Here is a 19,016-nt window from a genome sequence, read left to right as displayed (position 1 = left end):
GTGCGGACGGCGCAGCGGTGCCCGCCGAGCCCCGGTGTGGCTGGCTGGAGGGCGCGTGGGCTCTGAGGGATGCTCTTGGAAATGGCTCATCCGAGGGGCCACTGCCACACCAGAACCAAGGGCAGGGAGACTCTCCGACGGAGCTCCCCTCGCTTTGTAAGGGCACCGTAAAGGGGAAAAGAAAGAGTAAACAGCCAGCAGAAAGGCTGGTGCAGAGAGGTGGAGGGATCGGTTTTGGAGGAGCTGTGTGACTATGTCCAGGATGAAGGACTAGATGTGGCAGCTTTGTGGAAGGGAGCTGTGGTCAGGAGGAGAGAGCAGAGGGAGAGGAGGCGGTGGGAAGGGTCAGGGTTCAAAGAGGTGCAAAACCAGGAGGCACAGGGGATGGGGACGGCACAGGGGACAACGAGGAAAGGACCAGGGGAAAAGGGTGCGCGGGATGGGAGAGAAGAGGCCAGAGAGGAACGCAACTAGTGTGGCATCTGGCTCTGCCCAGGTTTCAGGGTCCTTTGGTGTCCCTGAGAACCTGGAGCCCAGCAGCACAGCTTGACTCTCTCCCTCCTCTGCTGCTCTTCCACATCAGACGTCAGAGCTTTGCTGTGTTGGTGAAGCAGGTCAACCCAGGTGGTAATCCAGAGGGCTGCTGTGGTAGGACTACAGGGAGCCTAACTGTTCTGATAAGCCATTTGAGGGTCTGATCAAATTCTGGGCTTCTTTCTGTTTTAAAGATCGTAGGTTGGCTTTTGTTTATTTTTGTTTGAGAAAGTATCTTTTCAGAAGAACTCTTTAAGGGGTATCGCTAAGACGGCAGAATCACAGCACGCCGATCAAAGTCAAAGGTGCTCGTGCGATTTAACTTCACTCTTTGTGTATATGCACAACAGATTTAATAACTTCGGAAAGCTTAACTTTGCAACCTTCCTAGTCTGTTATCATAATTTATAAGGCATAGAACATGCAGACACTAATCCAGGAGTATCAGTACAGCAGCAATTATGATGACTGCATTTTAATTGCTACTAGCTTTCAGCTTCACACTTATTTGAACTTGGCCTGTTTTCTTCTTCATAATATAAATTTATTCCTGATAAGAACTAATTTAGCTCCATTTTCATAGACTATTTGTAGGGAGGAGTTTAAGCAAGCCTCAAAAGAAAAGAATAGTGCAAAATGGAAAAAGTGAATCAGGTGCCTGTGATTTATGCAAGGCAGATTTCCAAGATTATTGAATTTCACTTCTAAGGTCAGTGTAGCATTCTGTAATTGAGAATAAACAGGCACTTACTGTAGTCAGTGATTCATTGAAAAGTAAGAAGTAATAAGTGTAACCAGATATTTTCTTGAAAGTACAATAATCTGAACTAGAGTTTATAGGAAAAGAAAGTACATTATTGTTTTACAATTATGGCAGAAAATGCATTTGTATTATAAAATCAACTATCCTTAATAAAACTGATGTTAAATAAAAGGACGTTTTTACAGCTAGTATAAATGGGTTTATTTCCCATTGCTCTGTGCTTTGTTGAGTTTTAGCCTGTACAAGGTGGGAATAAATACTAAGTATTTATACTAAATAAAGATGGTGGCAATTTATATTTATTGACAAAAGTCTAGTGAGATAAGAAGGAAGGCAGAGAGAAGACATACCAGAAATGATGTTCCAAATACTGTAAAGTATAAATGAAGATGAAATCCTTAAAGTGTGTTTTAGATTGGACACCCTAGTAAAATCCTACCAACTATGCTATTCAAATTTCTTTTTTTTTCTTTTTCCCCTTATATAACAATAAACAAATAAACTTACTTCAGAAAAAATACACTTGAAGTAGTTCCCTGCTTAATTAATACATTTTGCTATATATGTGCATATGTGGCTATGTAGTTAACTATTATTGTATAAGGAGATGAAGTTAGGGATACATCTCATTTCCTTGCTTTACTTTGACATTGCTTTGATGCAGGCATTTGCATAATGCAGGAAATCAGAGCTTGCTGAAACCAAGTGGCAAAATTATGTCTAGGGTTTTATGACTCTACCCAAGGTATTTCTTTTTTTCATAGAATTTGTTTTCCTTTTATCTCACTCTACGTTTCTGTCTCTCTGTAGCCCTTTTTACTGAATCCTTCTTCTCCCTGGTTTTCAATGGATCTTTTCCCCGAGCCTCTTTTGAGTAAAACGTGAACTATATCGTATTTCAGTTTGAATAGAAGTTTTGCATGTGTGAAAAGGAATAGGTCCGCTGTTAGACTGAGCCAGGACAAATCTCCACTCAGTGCACTCACAGTCAGAAAGTCCCTGGGTTATAATAAGCTGCCTCAGTCGTCATCCAGATCACCCCAGGCACTTATCCCAGTTTGACAGAAAGAAGGGGAGAATTGCATTGATTTATGCTTAAAATTTCACGTTGAAAAAAGCACTTTGAATTCCAGACATTTTGGGTTTCTATGCATGTGTAAAAACAAAGTGATATTTTAATGCTTAATTATTTTTTTTCTGGAATATAATTTTGTTTTGCGGTTAAACACAATAATATGTTATTTTTGTACATAAATGTGGTTATCTTTGTGGTGTTAACATTGATGTAGCTTAAGTATGATAGGTATAAACGTAACTTTTGTCACTGTGTTTTTCATTGGTAGAAAGATAAGCTATTACTATTAAGACTTAGCGCAGAGCATTAGCATATTCTGGAGGCAAAATGTAACACAGCCAACATTAATTATACCACATAGAATGTTATAATAAAGTACCTTCTAAAATACAGTATGAATATAAAGAGCACCAAGAGCAGCAGCCTTTCTTCATAAATCTCACTTTAAAATAATAAAATGTCACTATTCTTCCAAGGCTTCTTCCAAATAATAAATTTTAAATTTAAGCTGGACCATTGAAACGAGCAAGCCACAATCCATATTTTATTTTGTCAGTGAATTCCATGATGGCACTATATAATGAATTTACAATGTACAGATGTGGGACTAGGAGGGAACTCCTGACTCTTTAAACTCTGTCCTTAAAATAATGCAGGAAAACTGATTGACAGCCATCTATAAACAGAGACACACAGTTTTACAGTTGGTGAACAGCTAATGAATTCTCAATAACGTGCTAAATGCATAAACTCTTCTAACCTCTATCTGCTATGCTACAGCATCTCTTTACAGTGGGATAATGCAAAAGAATGTTCTTATCTAGATAGCAGAAAAAAGAGTATTTTTAAAACACCACTGGACGCCAGCAAGGCCCACATATATTAAAGATATATATTACCATTTTTGACATGACCTTGCCCCTTTAAATATTTCATATAACCAATAATAGATTTTTTTTCTAAAACTTTTGCCAAGAATGCTTTAAATGAAACTATCATCGGGAGTCATATACACATTTTAAAAGATTTGGGCTGCCATCCAAGAATTACGTATGCCTGAAACAAATGCTTAAAAATTGTATTCCTATATATGTGAACTGCACAGAAAAAGTATGAGCCTGTCGTAGTTTCCATTACCCCTGGATTTCTTGCTACACAAGATACTTGGCCTACCCACATCCAAAGTCCATAGAGAAGGATCGACTGCATTACATATTGTGTCCAGTGTACACCAGACTCGAGGTCCTGTGTCCCCTTACAGTGTTATGTGTGCAAGTATAGGCTTCCATCAGCAGTTGTTAACAGGGTGGCTGGCGTTTGGGTCCGTGAAGAATCACTTATTGCCTGACAAGAGATGTTTCACGCAAGCTATGGCTCTGTGGAGTATAGCTGTTAGGGGACAGTATTATCAGTCAGGATAAAGAGAAGTAGGATTCTCTCAAGATCTCAAATGCCTTAATGATTACTTGAAACTCATGTGGAACCACCAGGGATCTGAAAGGAAAATATTTTATGGACAGTACTCCTCACTATTGATTGTTTACTCAGATATTCTGATTAATTTTGGTCTTCCAGCTTCCAACACAGTCGTGAATTTTTTTCCTTATATGTTATCCTTATGGCATCAAGTTAAGCCTTAGTCAGTGGTGTCTGGAAGCTGCCATCCAACACTTCAGATTAGGTGGAAGTTCAGAGAGAGTCTGAAATCTTAGCACCTGTGCTGTTATGAAATCTGGAGAGCATGATTTATCTATCTTCACAGAGTATTTCCTACCCGGATTTCCACTTGAGTTTTGTTTGATGTTGCTGGGATGGCTGTCTCTGATTCACATCACTGAGTGTGTGGTGAAAGTTAAAATGATTCTTACCTTTGGCCCACAAAGGCTTTTATCTTCTAGAAGCCTCTTCTTAAAAAAATTACTCACTTAAAATATCGCATGAAAAATGAATCATAATATGATACAACTTTGCCTTCTACATAACCTTCTGTCCAGTTTTGTACTCGGAAATTATTTAGCCTTGGTACAAATGTCTCTAGGGTAAATAATGCAAATCCTGCCTCAGTAAACCTTGCCAGAGTTTCAGAAATTTCCATTAAGATTTTTTTCTGAGCTTATTCAGTGACCTCAGTCATGGAAGCTGACAGTATAGAAATTGCTGTAGACAAACTTGTATGAAAGAGATAAATGAATTAGGTATTATCTACATGAAAATGATACTTTGGACCATAATGGGGAAAAATTAAGCCACAAAAGGATGACAGTGTTGAAAAACCAGAGGCAAAGCATCTGTAATTCAACACTGAATATGAGAACTGCATTTATTAATGGTAACAAAATAATATCACTAATACAGTTAAACTATTTTAGAGACAATTCAGAAAGCCACAGGATATGCTTCAAGCATTACATCTAAAGTCTACAGAGCTGCACAAAAGGACAATTTAAAATTGACAGTGGGCCAAAGCCACCTGCATCCAAAGGTCGTCACAGCTTCGTTACAATGGGATTAACTAAAGCCTGCTTGAGAAGTAGTTGTTAGGGACAAGGTGAGGGGAACTCCTCCACGGTGGACAGCAGAACATGGGAATTCACAGAATTCTCGGAGCAATGACACCGTCTGTTGCACGTGGCATCATCTACGGTATTCCTGACGGCATGGGTTTGGTACAGGAAAGTGCTGAGTGGGAGAAGAGCCCACCCAGCGCGGGTGACCGAAGTGCAGCCCTAGCTCTGATCTGAAGGGCCTCGCTCCAAGCGTTGGCAGTTCCATCGTCACACGACTGCGGTTAACTGTAAGAGCAGGCTAACGGAGTAGTGGGACTTTTTGTGTTGTTTCTGGATTTATGCTACGGTTTCCTCATTTCGGTCTTGGGGGAATATCGCATGGAAACACACACACCTGCTGACCCCAGTGTAACAGCAGTGCACAAAGAGAGACAAACAGGTCAGGAGTCTTTCTTGGGGAACATGTGGTTCAGTTCAGTTCAGACTTTCCAGGCCTGCACAGGTGATTAGGACAAGGCTATTTATGTGAATGATCATCAGGAGACACAGAGGAGAAATACTCATGGAGGCGCTGGGAATTAAACTGAGTTACTAGAAGAGAACATATTTGCTGAGCTCTCAGGCTCTTGTATGGAATTTGGTAAACGGAAAGGTTCTTGCAGTAGGATGGTTTTAACTGCTTCTAGTGCCTCATTTAAATACAAGGATGAAATTTCTGCAAGCTTTTTGTGTAGACCTGATTCTGCCTGTTTAAGGCCACAGGAACTTCAGAAAAATCCCAGCTGTGACTGCTCCTGGGCATTTATTTTAGGAAACTTCCTTCTTCATTAACAATCACCAACACGGAGCAGAAGACTGCACCTTTTATTTTTAGACTTTTCTTAAGATCCTGGTGTGGAAGATAGCATCAAGTAAGAAGAGGAAAATATGCACTTGATAACATTTCCAAGCAGTTCCACTGTCACAGACTTATTAACGTCACTGCCAGGAGGCAGCTGAGTTGTTCCAATAATTCATTACTCACTCTGGCTTTTTTCTTCTCTTAGGAAAAATATTTATCCCTAAAGAAAAGCCCATAGAAACCCGTACAGAAGAGAAAGTGACCCTGGATCCGGAACTAGAAGAAGCCCTGGCCAGCGCTTCAGATACCGAGCTCTATGACCTTGCAGGTTAGATAATATATAGGTATGACCCCCCTACATGTCCAGTCCTTCTCTGCCTAGACCTGCCGCCAGGACTCTCTCGTGATCGTCTCTGAAATAGCTGTTTCACTATACAGACAGGCGGCCAACCTGTGGGCCACGCACTGCCCATGACGACTTCAAGCATGACTCGATAGCTACTGCATTTTTGACTTCTACTTATAATTGATGTGTCAGGCAAGGGGAAAAGATGAACTGGCTAACATGATTTGGGGAAAGGAAGAGTGGATGGTAGACTGCAGGCTGGGGTGCTTGCATTGTAGTGGAGACCATTGATCTTATTGCATCCACATTGTTTGTAGCATACTATTGCTACCTCCTCTCAACCCTGACAGCCCAAATGGCAGGATGAACTTGTTAGAGGATGCAATGGGTGAAGATTCTGCATCCATGAGGAAATTTGGAATCTAACCCCTCAAATCAGAAAATCGGTTGCCAGCTGATTAGACCTGTGAGAACAGTGAGTAGCACAGCTGCGGTCGAAAGTTCTGAAAATAGACTCTGTAACAGCAACTAAAGGGTCATTTGCTTACAGAACAGAGTATTTTCCATAAGAAAAAACTGGTGATAAAAGTAAAAGTCTACATCAAGTTAGTAACTTATAATTAATGCAATGCATGATCCTGTAGAATAAAGTCCAATTAGATAATTTATGGAAGAAGTATCAGCAAACATGGCCTAATTTATTCTCTGACACCGTGGAAGTTCATTTCCACAAAAGATAACTTTGCAGCTTCTGTTATGGAGTTTTGGTTTCTCTTGTCATTTCTCTCATAATAGTTTATATCCTTACTATTTATTTTAAAGTCCTGGAATATATATATATTTTTTTTCCCCCAAGCATGTTAGCATCCATGTGCTTGTATAAGAAACCCCTGTGTGAATGCCAGTTTATTGAGCTAGACACATTTACAGTCAAATTCTTCTTGGATATGCCAAACAATACAACAAAGAGCACTAAGAGGTTCGGGTTGTATATTAGGGAAAAAAATTACTGGGAGTGTAGCACTGAAACAAGTTACCCAAAGAGACTGTGGGATTTCAATCCCTGGATGTTTTCAGGATCCAGCTAGACAAAGCCATGGCTGACCTGGTTAATGTTGGCAACACTCCTGCTTGAGGGGGAGGCTGGACAAGATGACCCGCAGCAGTTCCTTCCAGCTGGCATTTCTGTGATATGCATACTATGTTGATTCAGTTCTTCAAAAATCTCTATTAAAAATGTCTGTATCTCCAGTATTTAGACCTGTAAAGACTCTCCCTATAAGCAGGCATGACTCGGTTAATATTTTATAAAGGGGGTTTTGTTTGGGGAACTAAACTAGAATTTGTAGCAGGTATTTTTCTGCATTCTTTGTTGCTGCCATTAACATTGTATCCTTTTGCTGGTATTTACACATTTTAGCTGTTCTTGGAGTGCACAACATGGTCAACAACCCAAAATTTGATGAAGGAGGAGCCCGCAGTAAAGATGGAAAAGGAACCGTGAGAAGTAAGCAAGCAGATTTCTCTTGTGGGGTATATGTCATCTTTAGGGACTTGTACACCTGTAGGTTGGGTGTATTGGTCTAATTTAATGTAATGTAACTGGGTCTTACCTTGATTGATCTCATTAATCAGGAGGGGTAGCTCTTTAAAGTAAACACAGTCTTAAAATTCATTATCTATAATGACAACAGTACTATGCAAATAACTCATTCCTAAGGAGCTTTGTTTTCCTAGAGAGCAATATCTGGCTCTGCAGAAGTGCTTGAAAGGATGGGAGTATTTACGAAGCCAAGACATATGTATTTTTATTCCACTTCAGTTTAGGCAGTAAACAGAAAACATAGCGAGCTGTAGCTAAGAGGTGGCCACAGCGCAGGCCAGGCCATCTCACACGGAGTACCTACATTTACACAGCTGGAAAACAACTTGTAACCACAGGGCTTGAATGTGGCAGAACCCCCGGCAGAGTCACATCTGTGGCCAGAGTCACGTCAAGGCGCGTTCACAGGGAGGCAAAGACGGCACGGATGTGCTCCTGCCCCGGCTGCGCTCTCCCATCTGCTGCCTCCACCTTAGTCCTGTGGCAGTCTGCTTAAATGGCACCTGTTATGTGGTTCCTTAGGGACACGGGAAGTGTAATCGTTCAGGAAATCTCCCAAGAGCTGTAGTTACTAAAAACAAATCCAGAAATGTTTGCACTAAATAAACAGACCTTTGGTGCATCAGATCTTAGCTCAGCAACCAACAGGAGGCTGGATGGGAGGAGAAATGGGTACGTCTGAATTCCGAGTTTTTCTTGAGAGCTGCCAAGCCTTGTTCCAGAGCTCATCACCTCCAAGCTCTGGGATATCAAGTGGGCTAAACTTTGCTTTTTAAGACAAAATTGTGGAATGCCATTTTAGGGAATCAGTACTCAAAAAATGTTTTCTTCTTGTAGGGCCATGAGAACAGCAGCTATCCTTACCAAGGACTTTCATTTCCATCCTTCATTACTAAAGGGGAGGTGGGAAAGTAGACAGGACACAGTGTCACTTCATTTTTCTCACGATTAAGACAGCTCTGCAAGCCCCCCCAGCAGGGCCCTGTGCAAGCTGCCATCTATCTCATAACAGGCATTACTAATCCACATAGATTTCAGAATATTTTTGTTGTACTGAGTCAAAATGTCAGCTATGTGAGTCAGCTAAACTATGCTCCAATCACAGCCTTAAGAACCAGAAAATCATCATCACATCACTGTATTCTTCGGTCCAAAAGCAATACCTTTCCTTAGCCAAGTGAAATGCTTCAGTAAAAGAGGGACATCTCAAAAGTTGCCCATCGATGTGGCAAAACAGCACCGTGATTAAAGGAACAAGATAAAACTCATGGGAAGCAACAAGAAGTAGAAAATGAAAAATACTGCTAACTCTAGACTGAGTTATACTGTGACGTCTAACCTGAGGACAAGGTACAAGTCACTCCCTAGCTCCCAGCTTGGCAGGGTGTTGCCACAAGTGCAAAAAATGCTTTGCTGTTTTTTGTTTACTTTCCATCCTTGCATCCAAGGTGAATTCTCTATATGCATTTTACCAGCAGTTTTCACTTCCTTACTCCTTAGGAAGGCTGGAGTGTTATTCAGGGATATGTAAGGTCTCAGGGAATTAGTCAAAAAAAAAAAAAAAAAGTTTGGGGTGAAAAGGAGCAGAGTGAAAACCAGCTCAAGCTTTGTGTATGACTTCATCTCTACTAAGAGTATGAGTGCTAAAAAAATATTTGGTTTTACATGTCACACTGAACAGCAGTGTGTAGTACATTGAGACTTGAGCACAAGTGTTCAAAGTCACTCACTGTTTGCAACCTAAAAGAAAAGTGTTTGAACATACTCAGTAACATACTCCCTTCTTGCCTCTAGGGGCTTAGGAGGTCAGAATCTCCACAACTACATGCATGGGTCTCCTGGTTTCGGCTGGGATAGGGTTAATTTTCTTTCTAGTAGCTGGTATAGTGCTGTGTTTTGGATTTAGGATGAGAAGAATGTTGATAACACACCGATGTTTTCAGTTGTTACTAAGTAGTGTTTAGACTAAGGCAAGGATTTTTCAGCTTCTCATGCCCAGCCAGAAAGAAGGCTGGAGGGGCACAAGAAGTTGGGAGGGGACACAGCCAGGACAGCTGACCCAAACTGGCCAAAGGAATATTCCAGACCATAGGACGTCATGCCCAGTAGATAAACTGGGGAAGCTGGCTGTGGGGGCACCACGGCTCAGGGATTGGCTGGGCACTGGTCAGCAGGTGGTGAGCAATTGTATTGTGCATCACTTGTTTTGTATTTTATTATTATTATTATTATCCTTTCCTTTTCTGTCCTATTAAGCTGTCTTTATCTCAGTGGTCGAGTTTTACTTTTTTTCTGATTCTTTCTCCCAGCCCACTGGGTGGGGGGAGTGAGCGAGCAGCTGCGTGGTGCTTAGTTCCTGGCTGGGGTTAAACCACGACAGTGGGAATTAGAAGTACTAATTGTGTTCTAAGCTATGATTTTTATGCATCTCTAAGAGTATTTATAGCTCATAGCTTCCAGCATTAAAAACTGTATCTCTTTGGAGCATGAATACTCAAAGACTTCATAAATCTTGGTGCTGGCAGATGGACTTGCTTTTCATGCTTTGATAGTTTTATTATATAGAAAGTGCAGATGTTGCAATTTTACAAGAGCTAATTGAATTTGTAGCAGGGCTGATAGCATCAGCCAAGAGAAGGAAACTGAGGGGCATCCTAATCATGTTCCTTTATGTTAGCCCAGTCTATTCATAGGTGCAGGGATATTTTTCTCACTGATGTAATGGGCAAGTTCTGAGCACACCCTCCTTTACAGATATTGGACAAAGAACAAAGCAACCCTTGCAGTATATTACATCCTATGCAATGGTCTTTAAAACTGCTTTGGCTCAGACTAATTGAACTGGGACTTCTGTACCTAAAAAGGAATTTGCCTGTGACAATACTTCCCAGCCTCTGTGGCCGCAGCCTCCAGTGACATGCTTCTGGGGGCACAGAAAGTGCAAAGGGCATGGCAGGGATAACGGGGCTAATACTCCTGTTTCCAGGTTTTGTGGTTCATATAAACCCTTTTCTTGAATGCTACAGTACAAACTTAAATGGGAATTGAAAAGCCAGGCTGTTAAATGATGATGCCTGTTCCTGATGTCAACATTTCATGAGATCTTGTGTTGCAGATGTGGTGAAAGGTGAAAAGGTCAAGCCCATCTTTGAGGAGCCACCTAATCCGACCAATGTGGAAGCAAGTTTACAAAGGATAAAAGCAAATGATCCTAGTCTCATAGAAATTAATCTCAACAACATAAAGGTAGGTGCTGTGTTTTCATTTATGTCATCACAGGAGGGTTTATTCAAAGCTTTCCAAAGCCCTTGCCTTTTATCTTCAAATTTTGTCTCTTTTTACTGTTCAGAAAAAGCAGGACATGGGAAGGGGGTGCGGAGGGAACTGTTGCAGAGGCTCCAAGGTCATCAGTGCCTGATACTGAATTAGATGCCAGTTAAAAGCCCAAGGGGTGACTCCCTCTGGCTGCCTTTCTTTAGAAGACTGTAAAGCAAGATATCTCATGGGCACTATATAATCATCAGCGGCCAGATTCAATTAGCCCACACATGCAAATGGAGGAGGAGCTGGCATGCGGAGCCTGAACAACCAGCAGCAAAATAGGAAAGTAGCTCAGAGATGGGTCACGTGCTTGCTTTGGCCTGACCCAGTTAAAGGCAGTGCTGACATTGCATCCTCACGCAGGCCTCCACGCGTGTCCGAAGGCCCCTGTAAGCAGAGGATGCTTTGCCCATTCTGAGATACTCTTAAAAGCATCGGGGGTGTTTCATTTTGTAGACTGTGGCTATTAATCGGTTTGATAATAATTAAAATCAATGTCTAGCAATGTGGCTGTTTTTCCTGATTACTGGATTTATCTTTTTACTGTAGAATATTCCTATTCCAACACTGAAAGAATTTGCAAAAGCTTTGGAAAGCAACACACATGTGAAGACATTCAGCCTTGCAGCTACTCGAAGCAATGACCCTGTAGCTATTGTAAGTTTAAACACTGCTTGGAAAAAAAAGACAACAATTTTTAAGTAGGTCTGTGTCTGCTTTAGGTTGCATTCTTCATTTTCCGTCGCAGATTTCCCTGGGACTATGCAAAATAGAAGTGTAAGCTCTTCTGATCTACCTCTATGTTCTTCCAAGTCTATTTATGTTCTATTTCTTTGTAGGTACTAAGCTATGTTTTGCAGATTCCCCTTTTATTCCCTGAAACTCTCAAGCCATTATCTCATATTCCCTCTTTCTGACCTCTCAGGCATTTGCGGATATGTTGAAAGTGAACAAAACACTGAAGAGTCTGAACGTAGAGTCCAACTTCATCACTGGGACGGGTATTTTGGCACTGATTGATGCACTGAAAGAGAATGAATCCCTGACAGAGATTAAAATTGACAACCAGGTAAAGTGAGAGCATTGAGTGAGTCCGCTTTTGTTTCCCTTCTATATGGATTCCCAGAGGGTTCTCCTAGAGGGCTCTGGCAATGTCAAGGCAACCTCTGTGGCTCAGTCATTCTGCAGCTCATGTCCCAAGCCCAGGCAACCAAAGAGTGGAAAACTTCTAAATAAAACTGGTCAAAGCCAAATATAAAACCCAGAGCAAAATCTCCAGGGACAGGATTCTCTTTGTAGTTTGCAACACAGTACTGAAATATAACCACTTATTTCTCTCTCATGTGAAAACAAATATTTTCTTTTCTTTTGGGGACATTTCACGACATCACCAACAGAGGCAGCAGCTGGGGACAGCTGTAGAGATGGAAATCGCCAAGATGCTGGAGGAGAACTCCAAGATTCTCAAGTTTGGATACCAGTTCACAAAGCAAGGTCCAAGAACCAGGGTAGCAGCAGCTATCACTAAAAACAATGATCTGGGTAAGATAGCTACTACATCTACTCATAATTTGTTTATGTGAGCCAAGCCCTGACCTTCCTAGTCACAACTCTTCCTGTCTGTACATAAGATTAATTTTTAACTCTACAACATATTCAATCCGCTCTATGTGAGGGGTGATGCATAGCTCCACCGACTCTAGAGTAGACAACAGCAAAGGTCTTGCTGTGATTAGGAGCCACTATTATTCTTCTCCTTCTGCCACTCCTTCTGGGAAGGGGAATTACTTCAGTCTTTTCCATGGAGCATCCTCAATTTCCAGCTGCCCTGACGGCTGTTCTGGCCAGTAGCGGAGCGCCAAACCCATCCTGTTTGTTCAGTGAACACAGAAGTCCTCGCTTCTTCGCCCTGCCCATGACAGACCAAGCCTGCCCAACCAGGGGAACAAAAAAGGCTTTCCTGCCTGTGTGACCAAGTACAGGCAAAGACAATAAAGCTTTGCGAGTTTTACCCAAGCATGACGTGCTCTGCCCTGTGTGCTCAATACACAGAATAAGAAGGAGATGACTAGGCAGGAGTAATTTACAGGAAGAAGAAGAAGAAAAAAAAAAAAAAGAGTAGCTGTATGTTTTTAATCAATTCTACTTCAAAGTGGGGTGTCAAACCATGATGCCTTTGCTGGCTTCAGCTTGAGTTTCTCTCTGTGAGAACTAAGATAAAAGTTGAGCTAGAACCGATTTCTTTCACACATACTTTTATTTTTTTGCAGTTTTAATGTTTAGCAGTACCTAAGCATTCTAATGATATACTATTGGTCCTGAAACTGTTAGTGTCCCAGAATGGTATTTGAAACATCCCACCAACAAAGAGAGAAAGACCTTTTTTTTCCACTATTTAACCAGTTGCCATTAGATGTATATCCTGTACCTAATCTTCATTTTCCTGCTTTTGTATTGTATGGTTTTGTTCAAGATTTAGTAGGACAGAATACCTAAAAGAATTCAATAAAATAAGATAAATGAAGCAACAAAACACTGAAAGCAGACGCAAATGGCTGATGCTACACTGTAGGCTTTGGGAAAATGCAGTCTATTTGCCAAGAAAGCACTATGAAATAAACCTCCTGATAGTTAAGTAATGGGATGTTTGTAGTTCTATATTGTTGTTATTGACTTTCTATAGTCAAAAGCGTTCATTCATCCAGTTTTACTGCTTTTGTTCTGTACTTCAGCAGTTCAACGTCAGAAGAAGGACATGACAGTTCAATGTAACACCAAATTTTATATCACACAAACAGGAGAACTTCACTAATCTTATCTGGCCAAGTCAGAGAAGACTCAATATATTTTTATTAGGGTATGGAGTAGCAAATGCTGCCCAACTAGACCTACTCTGTATCAGCTGTAACGTATCCTAAGTGCTGTAAAAGTTCACATGGGCCTGCTTGTCAAAATAATCCTGCCTGTAATGCAAAGCTCATTGCTCTCTGCTTCGCTAAGTGGCAACTTCAGCCTACTTGGTTTCTAGTGAGATTCCCAAGTTAATTCATTTACTATCAGATGGTTGATGCAATCAGAGCATATGAAGTTTAAACAGATAATTTAAGGTTCAATATGATGTTTTCCTTGTTACCAGTACTCACTGATATCAATACCTATGAGTACTTCAAATTATTTTCTAAAAGGATATTATTGCTTACCTTTAGTATACACTTGTGCGATTAGAAAAGTTAGTAATTTTTGATGCCTAGTGCTTAAATAATCCAGAGCACTGCCATGCAGACTAGAGCAGACCAGTATCAATTTAGCTGGCACACAGTGGCTTTTAAGAGAACAATAAAACCGTAACAAAAATCTAAATGGAGCCATTGGGAGGAAGCATTGGAAGTGGTGATTTCTTCATCATCTAGAACCTTTAGCTCAGAATCTGATTTTTAGAGAAAATGTATTGAAATGAGCACTAGGTGAAATTCTACAATCTGTGATATAGAAAAGTGCAGTTTCAATACAATTGTTTTGTTTAGCATTGATATCTGTTATTTATGACATTTATGGACATAATGCTGCTGAGTATTTGTTAGAAGCTCCTTCCTTCCTATTCACGTTACTGGGAAGGGAGCATGTCAGTGAGAGAAGTCCTTAGATTCTCAAGAAAGCCATACTGACTGCCCTTTTCTTGTTTTATTGGTCTAGTTCGTAAAAAGCGGGTGGAAGGAGAGCGGCAATAGCCACACCGTAGAGGATGCAAAGCAAGATTGGAGGCCACCAACAACTGCAATCTCAGTGTGTTCACTGGTCAGAAGGGAAGGCACTGGAAAACCATTACAATGGGAGTTGCTCATTTCTGTTAATGTCTCCTTTTAACCTTGAAAACACAGCCTGTTCATTTTTAACTTTCACAGTTAATTTAATTTTTATGAGAAAGATTCATAGTTGGTTTGATTTTACTGAAAAAAGTTTTGCAATAACTGAAGCCAATATGCAGAATCTTAACTGTGTTATTGAGAGTAACATATAGTGACACTGACCCTTATTTTAGACACTTGTTGATATGTTAAAATATAATCTTGTGTATGGATAAGGGATTCTCTGCTGAAAATAGAAATTTTAGGGCCAAGTTCTGCAATGCCTTATGTTTGTGAATAATCCTTACTTATATGTGTATAGTCCTGCTGAACCGAATCCTGCAATGGGATGCTCCCAGGAGCAGAACTAGTAATACCAGTATAGGTTTGCAGGATCACACCCTTAAGCCTCTCCCCTGCAGTGGGATCTGGGCAGCTGGAACCGCATTGGTACAGCGCCCTTCTACCTTCTTGGGTCTCCACCCGTCCAGGTCCAAGTGCAGGATCACACCTAGATGTATAAACATTGTCAAAGCCTACTTGTTTACATAAGCTTAGGTTAGGTGGATCATTTGGCAATGTTACACTGATATTTGTTATCCTTCCTCCACGTTGTAAAGTAATATTAGTGCTGCCAATCCTATAGGCTTTGAATGTTTTGAGTTTTTTTTCTAGGCCAAGAGGTTTTTATTTGCTACTAGAATGCACAGTTTACAGCTATTAATCTTAATCTAAACAAGTATTCTGAGCAATATTTGTTTTGCTTTGAGCCATGTGTTTGACTTTGTTTAGTTCTCGTATTTATGTACGTTTGTTAGTATTACAGAACTGTTCTCAGGACCTTTTAGATGAAGATTAATTAAATAGTTGATCCAGGAGAGCAGCTGTGCTACCAGGAAAAAAACATTAAAGGGGTAGTTGTGACAGCTACATAACTTAAATTTACAAGCTCCAGTTCAGGTTTGTCCCTGCATCACAAGGCACTTAGGTGTGCACGTCAATGCTTAGCTGAATAAGGGCAGATTTAAGCATATGCACAAATGCTTTGCTAAATCAGAGCCTTAACTCAGATGCTGGACATCATCTTAACCCAGTGGAAAACACTCATGAAGCAGCGGCTAACCCCAGTGCTCAGTAGCGTCAAAATTTTAGCAAGAATTCAGTCTGATGTTTCCGTTTGTGTATTTTATAGTCTAAAACTCTTGTCTGCCACCGTTTTATCACTGCCAAGAGCTGTCTCTCACTAACAGCCAGAGGTTCATTTTGGTGACACGTACGTATGCTGTAAGAGCTACGGGAGGCTCGGGTTAGGTGTGCCGCACATACCGATGTTTTCAGAAACGCACCTGGGGCTGGTGCTGCTCCCCAGGAGACACCAGCCGCTCCTCCCCGAGCTCCTTCAGGACAAGAGGAAGGAAGCCCTGCTGCTGCCTTCGCCCTGGTGAGAGGACAGCGCTGGAGCTCACGGTCACTGCAGCACCGGGGGAGAGCTGTCAGCCGCTCTGCAGCTGGGCGTCCCGGCGGGTTAGAAACAAACCGGGGGAGCCCCAGGAGCAGGCGGTGGTACACGTTTGACATACTTCCCCGAGTGATCTTTTCGAAACCAGAGCTGGAGTGCAAGCTAACGGGATGAACCCTCCCTCCGTGCCTTTTATAATGGAAATGAGTAGGTCCAAGGCAACACTGTTCCTGTTGGATACTGGTCTTCATATTGGAGTCCAAACTGAGTAACGTACGCTTAAATCCCACTTAAAATAGTTTGCTAAAGTGGTCTGCTGAGCTGGGATCTAAAGTGCAGTGTCCACAGTTTACTTCCTGGAGAGGTCCCAGTCTTTACAATTTCCACCTCTCCTTCCCTTCCTGAGAATAAGGCTAAAACCTTTGCTTTGCAGGTAAAAAACATAACACACAGGGGAGTCTTGCTGAGATTTTCGCTGCATCCATGCAGGATTTGCTGTGAAAAACTTTGACAGCCCATTAAAAAAAAAAAAGACAAGTTCTGTAACACAGTTATAACTCTGCATGGGCTTAAATAAACAGTTCTTAAAAAACATGCGGATTACCAGGGGCATACTGGGCTTCCCAGCATCAAGTTGCATGGGTAGGAAGAATCTTCACCCCCAAAACCAAAAGATTGTGGTTGCTGACAAACATCAGTGATTAGAACCACACTGCCCCTATTTTCTTCTTCTTTTCCTTTGGTCCAACCAAGGGAATCCCAACTATCAATCAATTTTTTTTAATGTATTTTGAAGATTTTTTTTTAATTGGTTACCTTTTTTTTTTGAAAGAGTGGTACATGTATGTGTTTAAGGGAAACAAGTGCAATCCATGTCTAGTCTTAATTGCCATTTAAAGTGTCGGTATTTGCATGCAGCAGTTTTACAAGGATGGATTGGTCTGGCTGCTTCATGATGTCTGCAGCGTGTCATCCTGTAGAGCTTTGCTCAGAGCCACACAAGTGGTTCTGTAGTCCAGTGGCTCCATCCATGCCAGCTACAGTTTGCATCACGGACCAAGGTACCTGGCTGGGGAAGGCCCTGTGGGCTCTCCGTCCCTACGTCTGCCGCGCTCTTTGCACAGGCGTGTTTCCTCTGAAGGGAGGATTCCTCAGGCACTCGAGATCATCTCCCAACACCAGCCCCACCATGCACTAACTGACAGTGCCTGGAGCTGTGCACCCCATGGTGGGAGACCTGGGAGGTCTGGCTCCTTCCAGCACGCGTGAGGAGAACTCCTCATCCCTGGCCATTTTCTCCAGGCAGCTGCTGCCAGCCCCTGCCGGGGGCTCGGTGACCAGGGACATCTCTGTCCTGCCTCTTCTGTGTGCTCCACACAAGGGCTTGGCTGTCACCTGGCCTCGAACATCACAAGTAAAACACTGCAACAACATTCGATACAACAGCAGCACACGATGGTGATGCTTGGAGGCAGATTTTCATATTAATATAGGATTATTTAGCTGATTAAAAAATCTCTGCAACTAATGTGACGGTTGTCAGGATGTGACTAGTTATTTTAAGTTCTACTTTCAAGTGACATCTGGCATACTCAACACTGAATGGGGAACAGGGATAGAAGAGTCCTTTTTTCTTAAGCAAACATTCAGGAGTAACTGTCTGTTTTTGCACATTGCTTCTCATGTTGACAGCTTCAGTTTGGTTTGTATTTTTTATACATTTTTTTCATGGAAAAGCTCAACTTTGTGCATGTCCTAACATATACGTGAATTGTAGTGTGCACTAAGGACCGTATGTGTACATGTATAACTCTAGATGAAGATGTTATCTCTGGAACAAAAGTAATTGCATGAGCACAGTATGGTGCGTATTACTCAAGAGGAAGGGAATTGCCACGCTATGTAACAGTGACTCCCCAGCATTGTGGTTTTTCTAAATAAATCTTCATAAATGATTAGGCTTTTGCAATTTCTTATGGTTTTGCGCCTTGAATCAAGCCTCCCTTGATGCTCTCGCATCAGATTAAGCAGCTTTCTCCACTGTGGCTCTTGCAGCTTTCACTCGTCTGGATTATCTGCCAGGTTTCACCTTCTCTTCCTCCCACATTACGTGCACTGGGCTGGAGCTTTTTGAATGATGGTTGGGTGCTCAGAACCAGGTTTGGGAGCAGAGAAACCTGGATTCTCCTCCCAGGTTTAACAGACCTCCCAGATTTAAAGCAAGTTCATTATACCTGTCCATGGCTCAGTTTGCACACTCTAACATCAATCTAACACTTTCCTGCCTCCCAACTCAGTGAATGCTTGTGAAACTCGCAGCTTCTCAGAGGAAGATGCAGCAAGAGATGCACTTTTCTCTAAAGCAAATAAATAGGAAATTAAAACCTCCCATTTTCAGAATGTGTCACTATCTGAGACACTTGGATCAGATTCCTGTGATGCATGTAGACGTCTAAGGCTGCATATGAAAACCCATTATATTTTCAGGAATGGCTAGGTACCAGCTCTCACCAGCTGCAATGTAGATTTAGATCCATAAGATACCTAAGTTCCTGTCCTTAGACAGCTACATATCATGAGAACCTGGCCCTGGCACCCAACCCCCTTTTGGGAACTTACATGCTTTTGAAAACTATGCCCCATATCCCAAGACTATAGATTGTATTACAAGTGGTCTTTTTTTTTTTTTTAGTATATGCCATCGCTTTAAATGTAAGTACAC

The 19,016-nt window shown here is 41.6% G+C and overlaps 1 protein-coding gene across 2 annotated transcripts in view; it reads left to right on the top strand.

The window, feature by feature from the left end:
* Positions 1-18,249, top strand: part of LOC142039084 (tropomodulin-2) — a 36,867-nt gene extending 18,618 nt beyond the window's left edge. For both annotated transcript variants that reach the window (XM_075045268.1, XM_075045267.1), the window contains exons 4-10: positions 5,926-6,048; positions 7,487-7,573; positions 10,785-10,915; positions 11,540-11,647; positions 11,916-12,059; positions 12,388-12,532; positions 14,684-18,249. In XM_075045268.1, coding sequence (XP_074901369.1) covers positions 5,926-6,048; positions 7,487-7,573; positions 10,785-10,915; positions 11,540-11,647; positions 11,916-12,059; positions 12,388-12,532; positions 14,684-14,718 — 773 coding nt within the window. In that variant the 3' untranslated portion in view covers positions 14,719-18,249. The remainder of the gene's footprint in view (positions 1-5,925; positions 6,049-7,486; positions 7,574-10,784; positions 10,916-11,539; positions 11,648-11,915; positions 12,060-12,387; positions 12,533-14,683) is intronic.
* The last annotated feature ends 767 nt before the right edge of the window (positions 18,250-19,016 follow it).

The sequence above is a fragment of the Buteo buteo genome, chromosome 13 (genome assembly GCF_964188355.1).
Source record: "Buteo buteo chromosome 13, bButBut1.hap1.1, whole genome shotgun sequence".
Taxonomy (NCBI): domain Eukaryota; kingdom Metazoa; phylum Chordata; class Aves; order Accipitriformes; family Accipitridae; genus Buteo; species Buteo buteo.
This window is presented reverse-complemented; position numbering and strand designations above follow the sequence as displayed.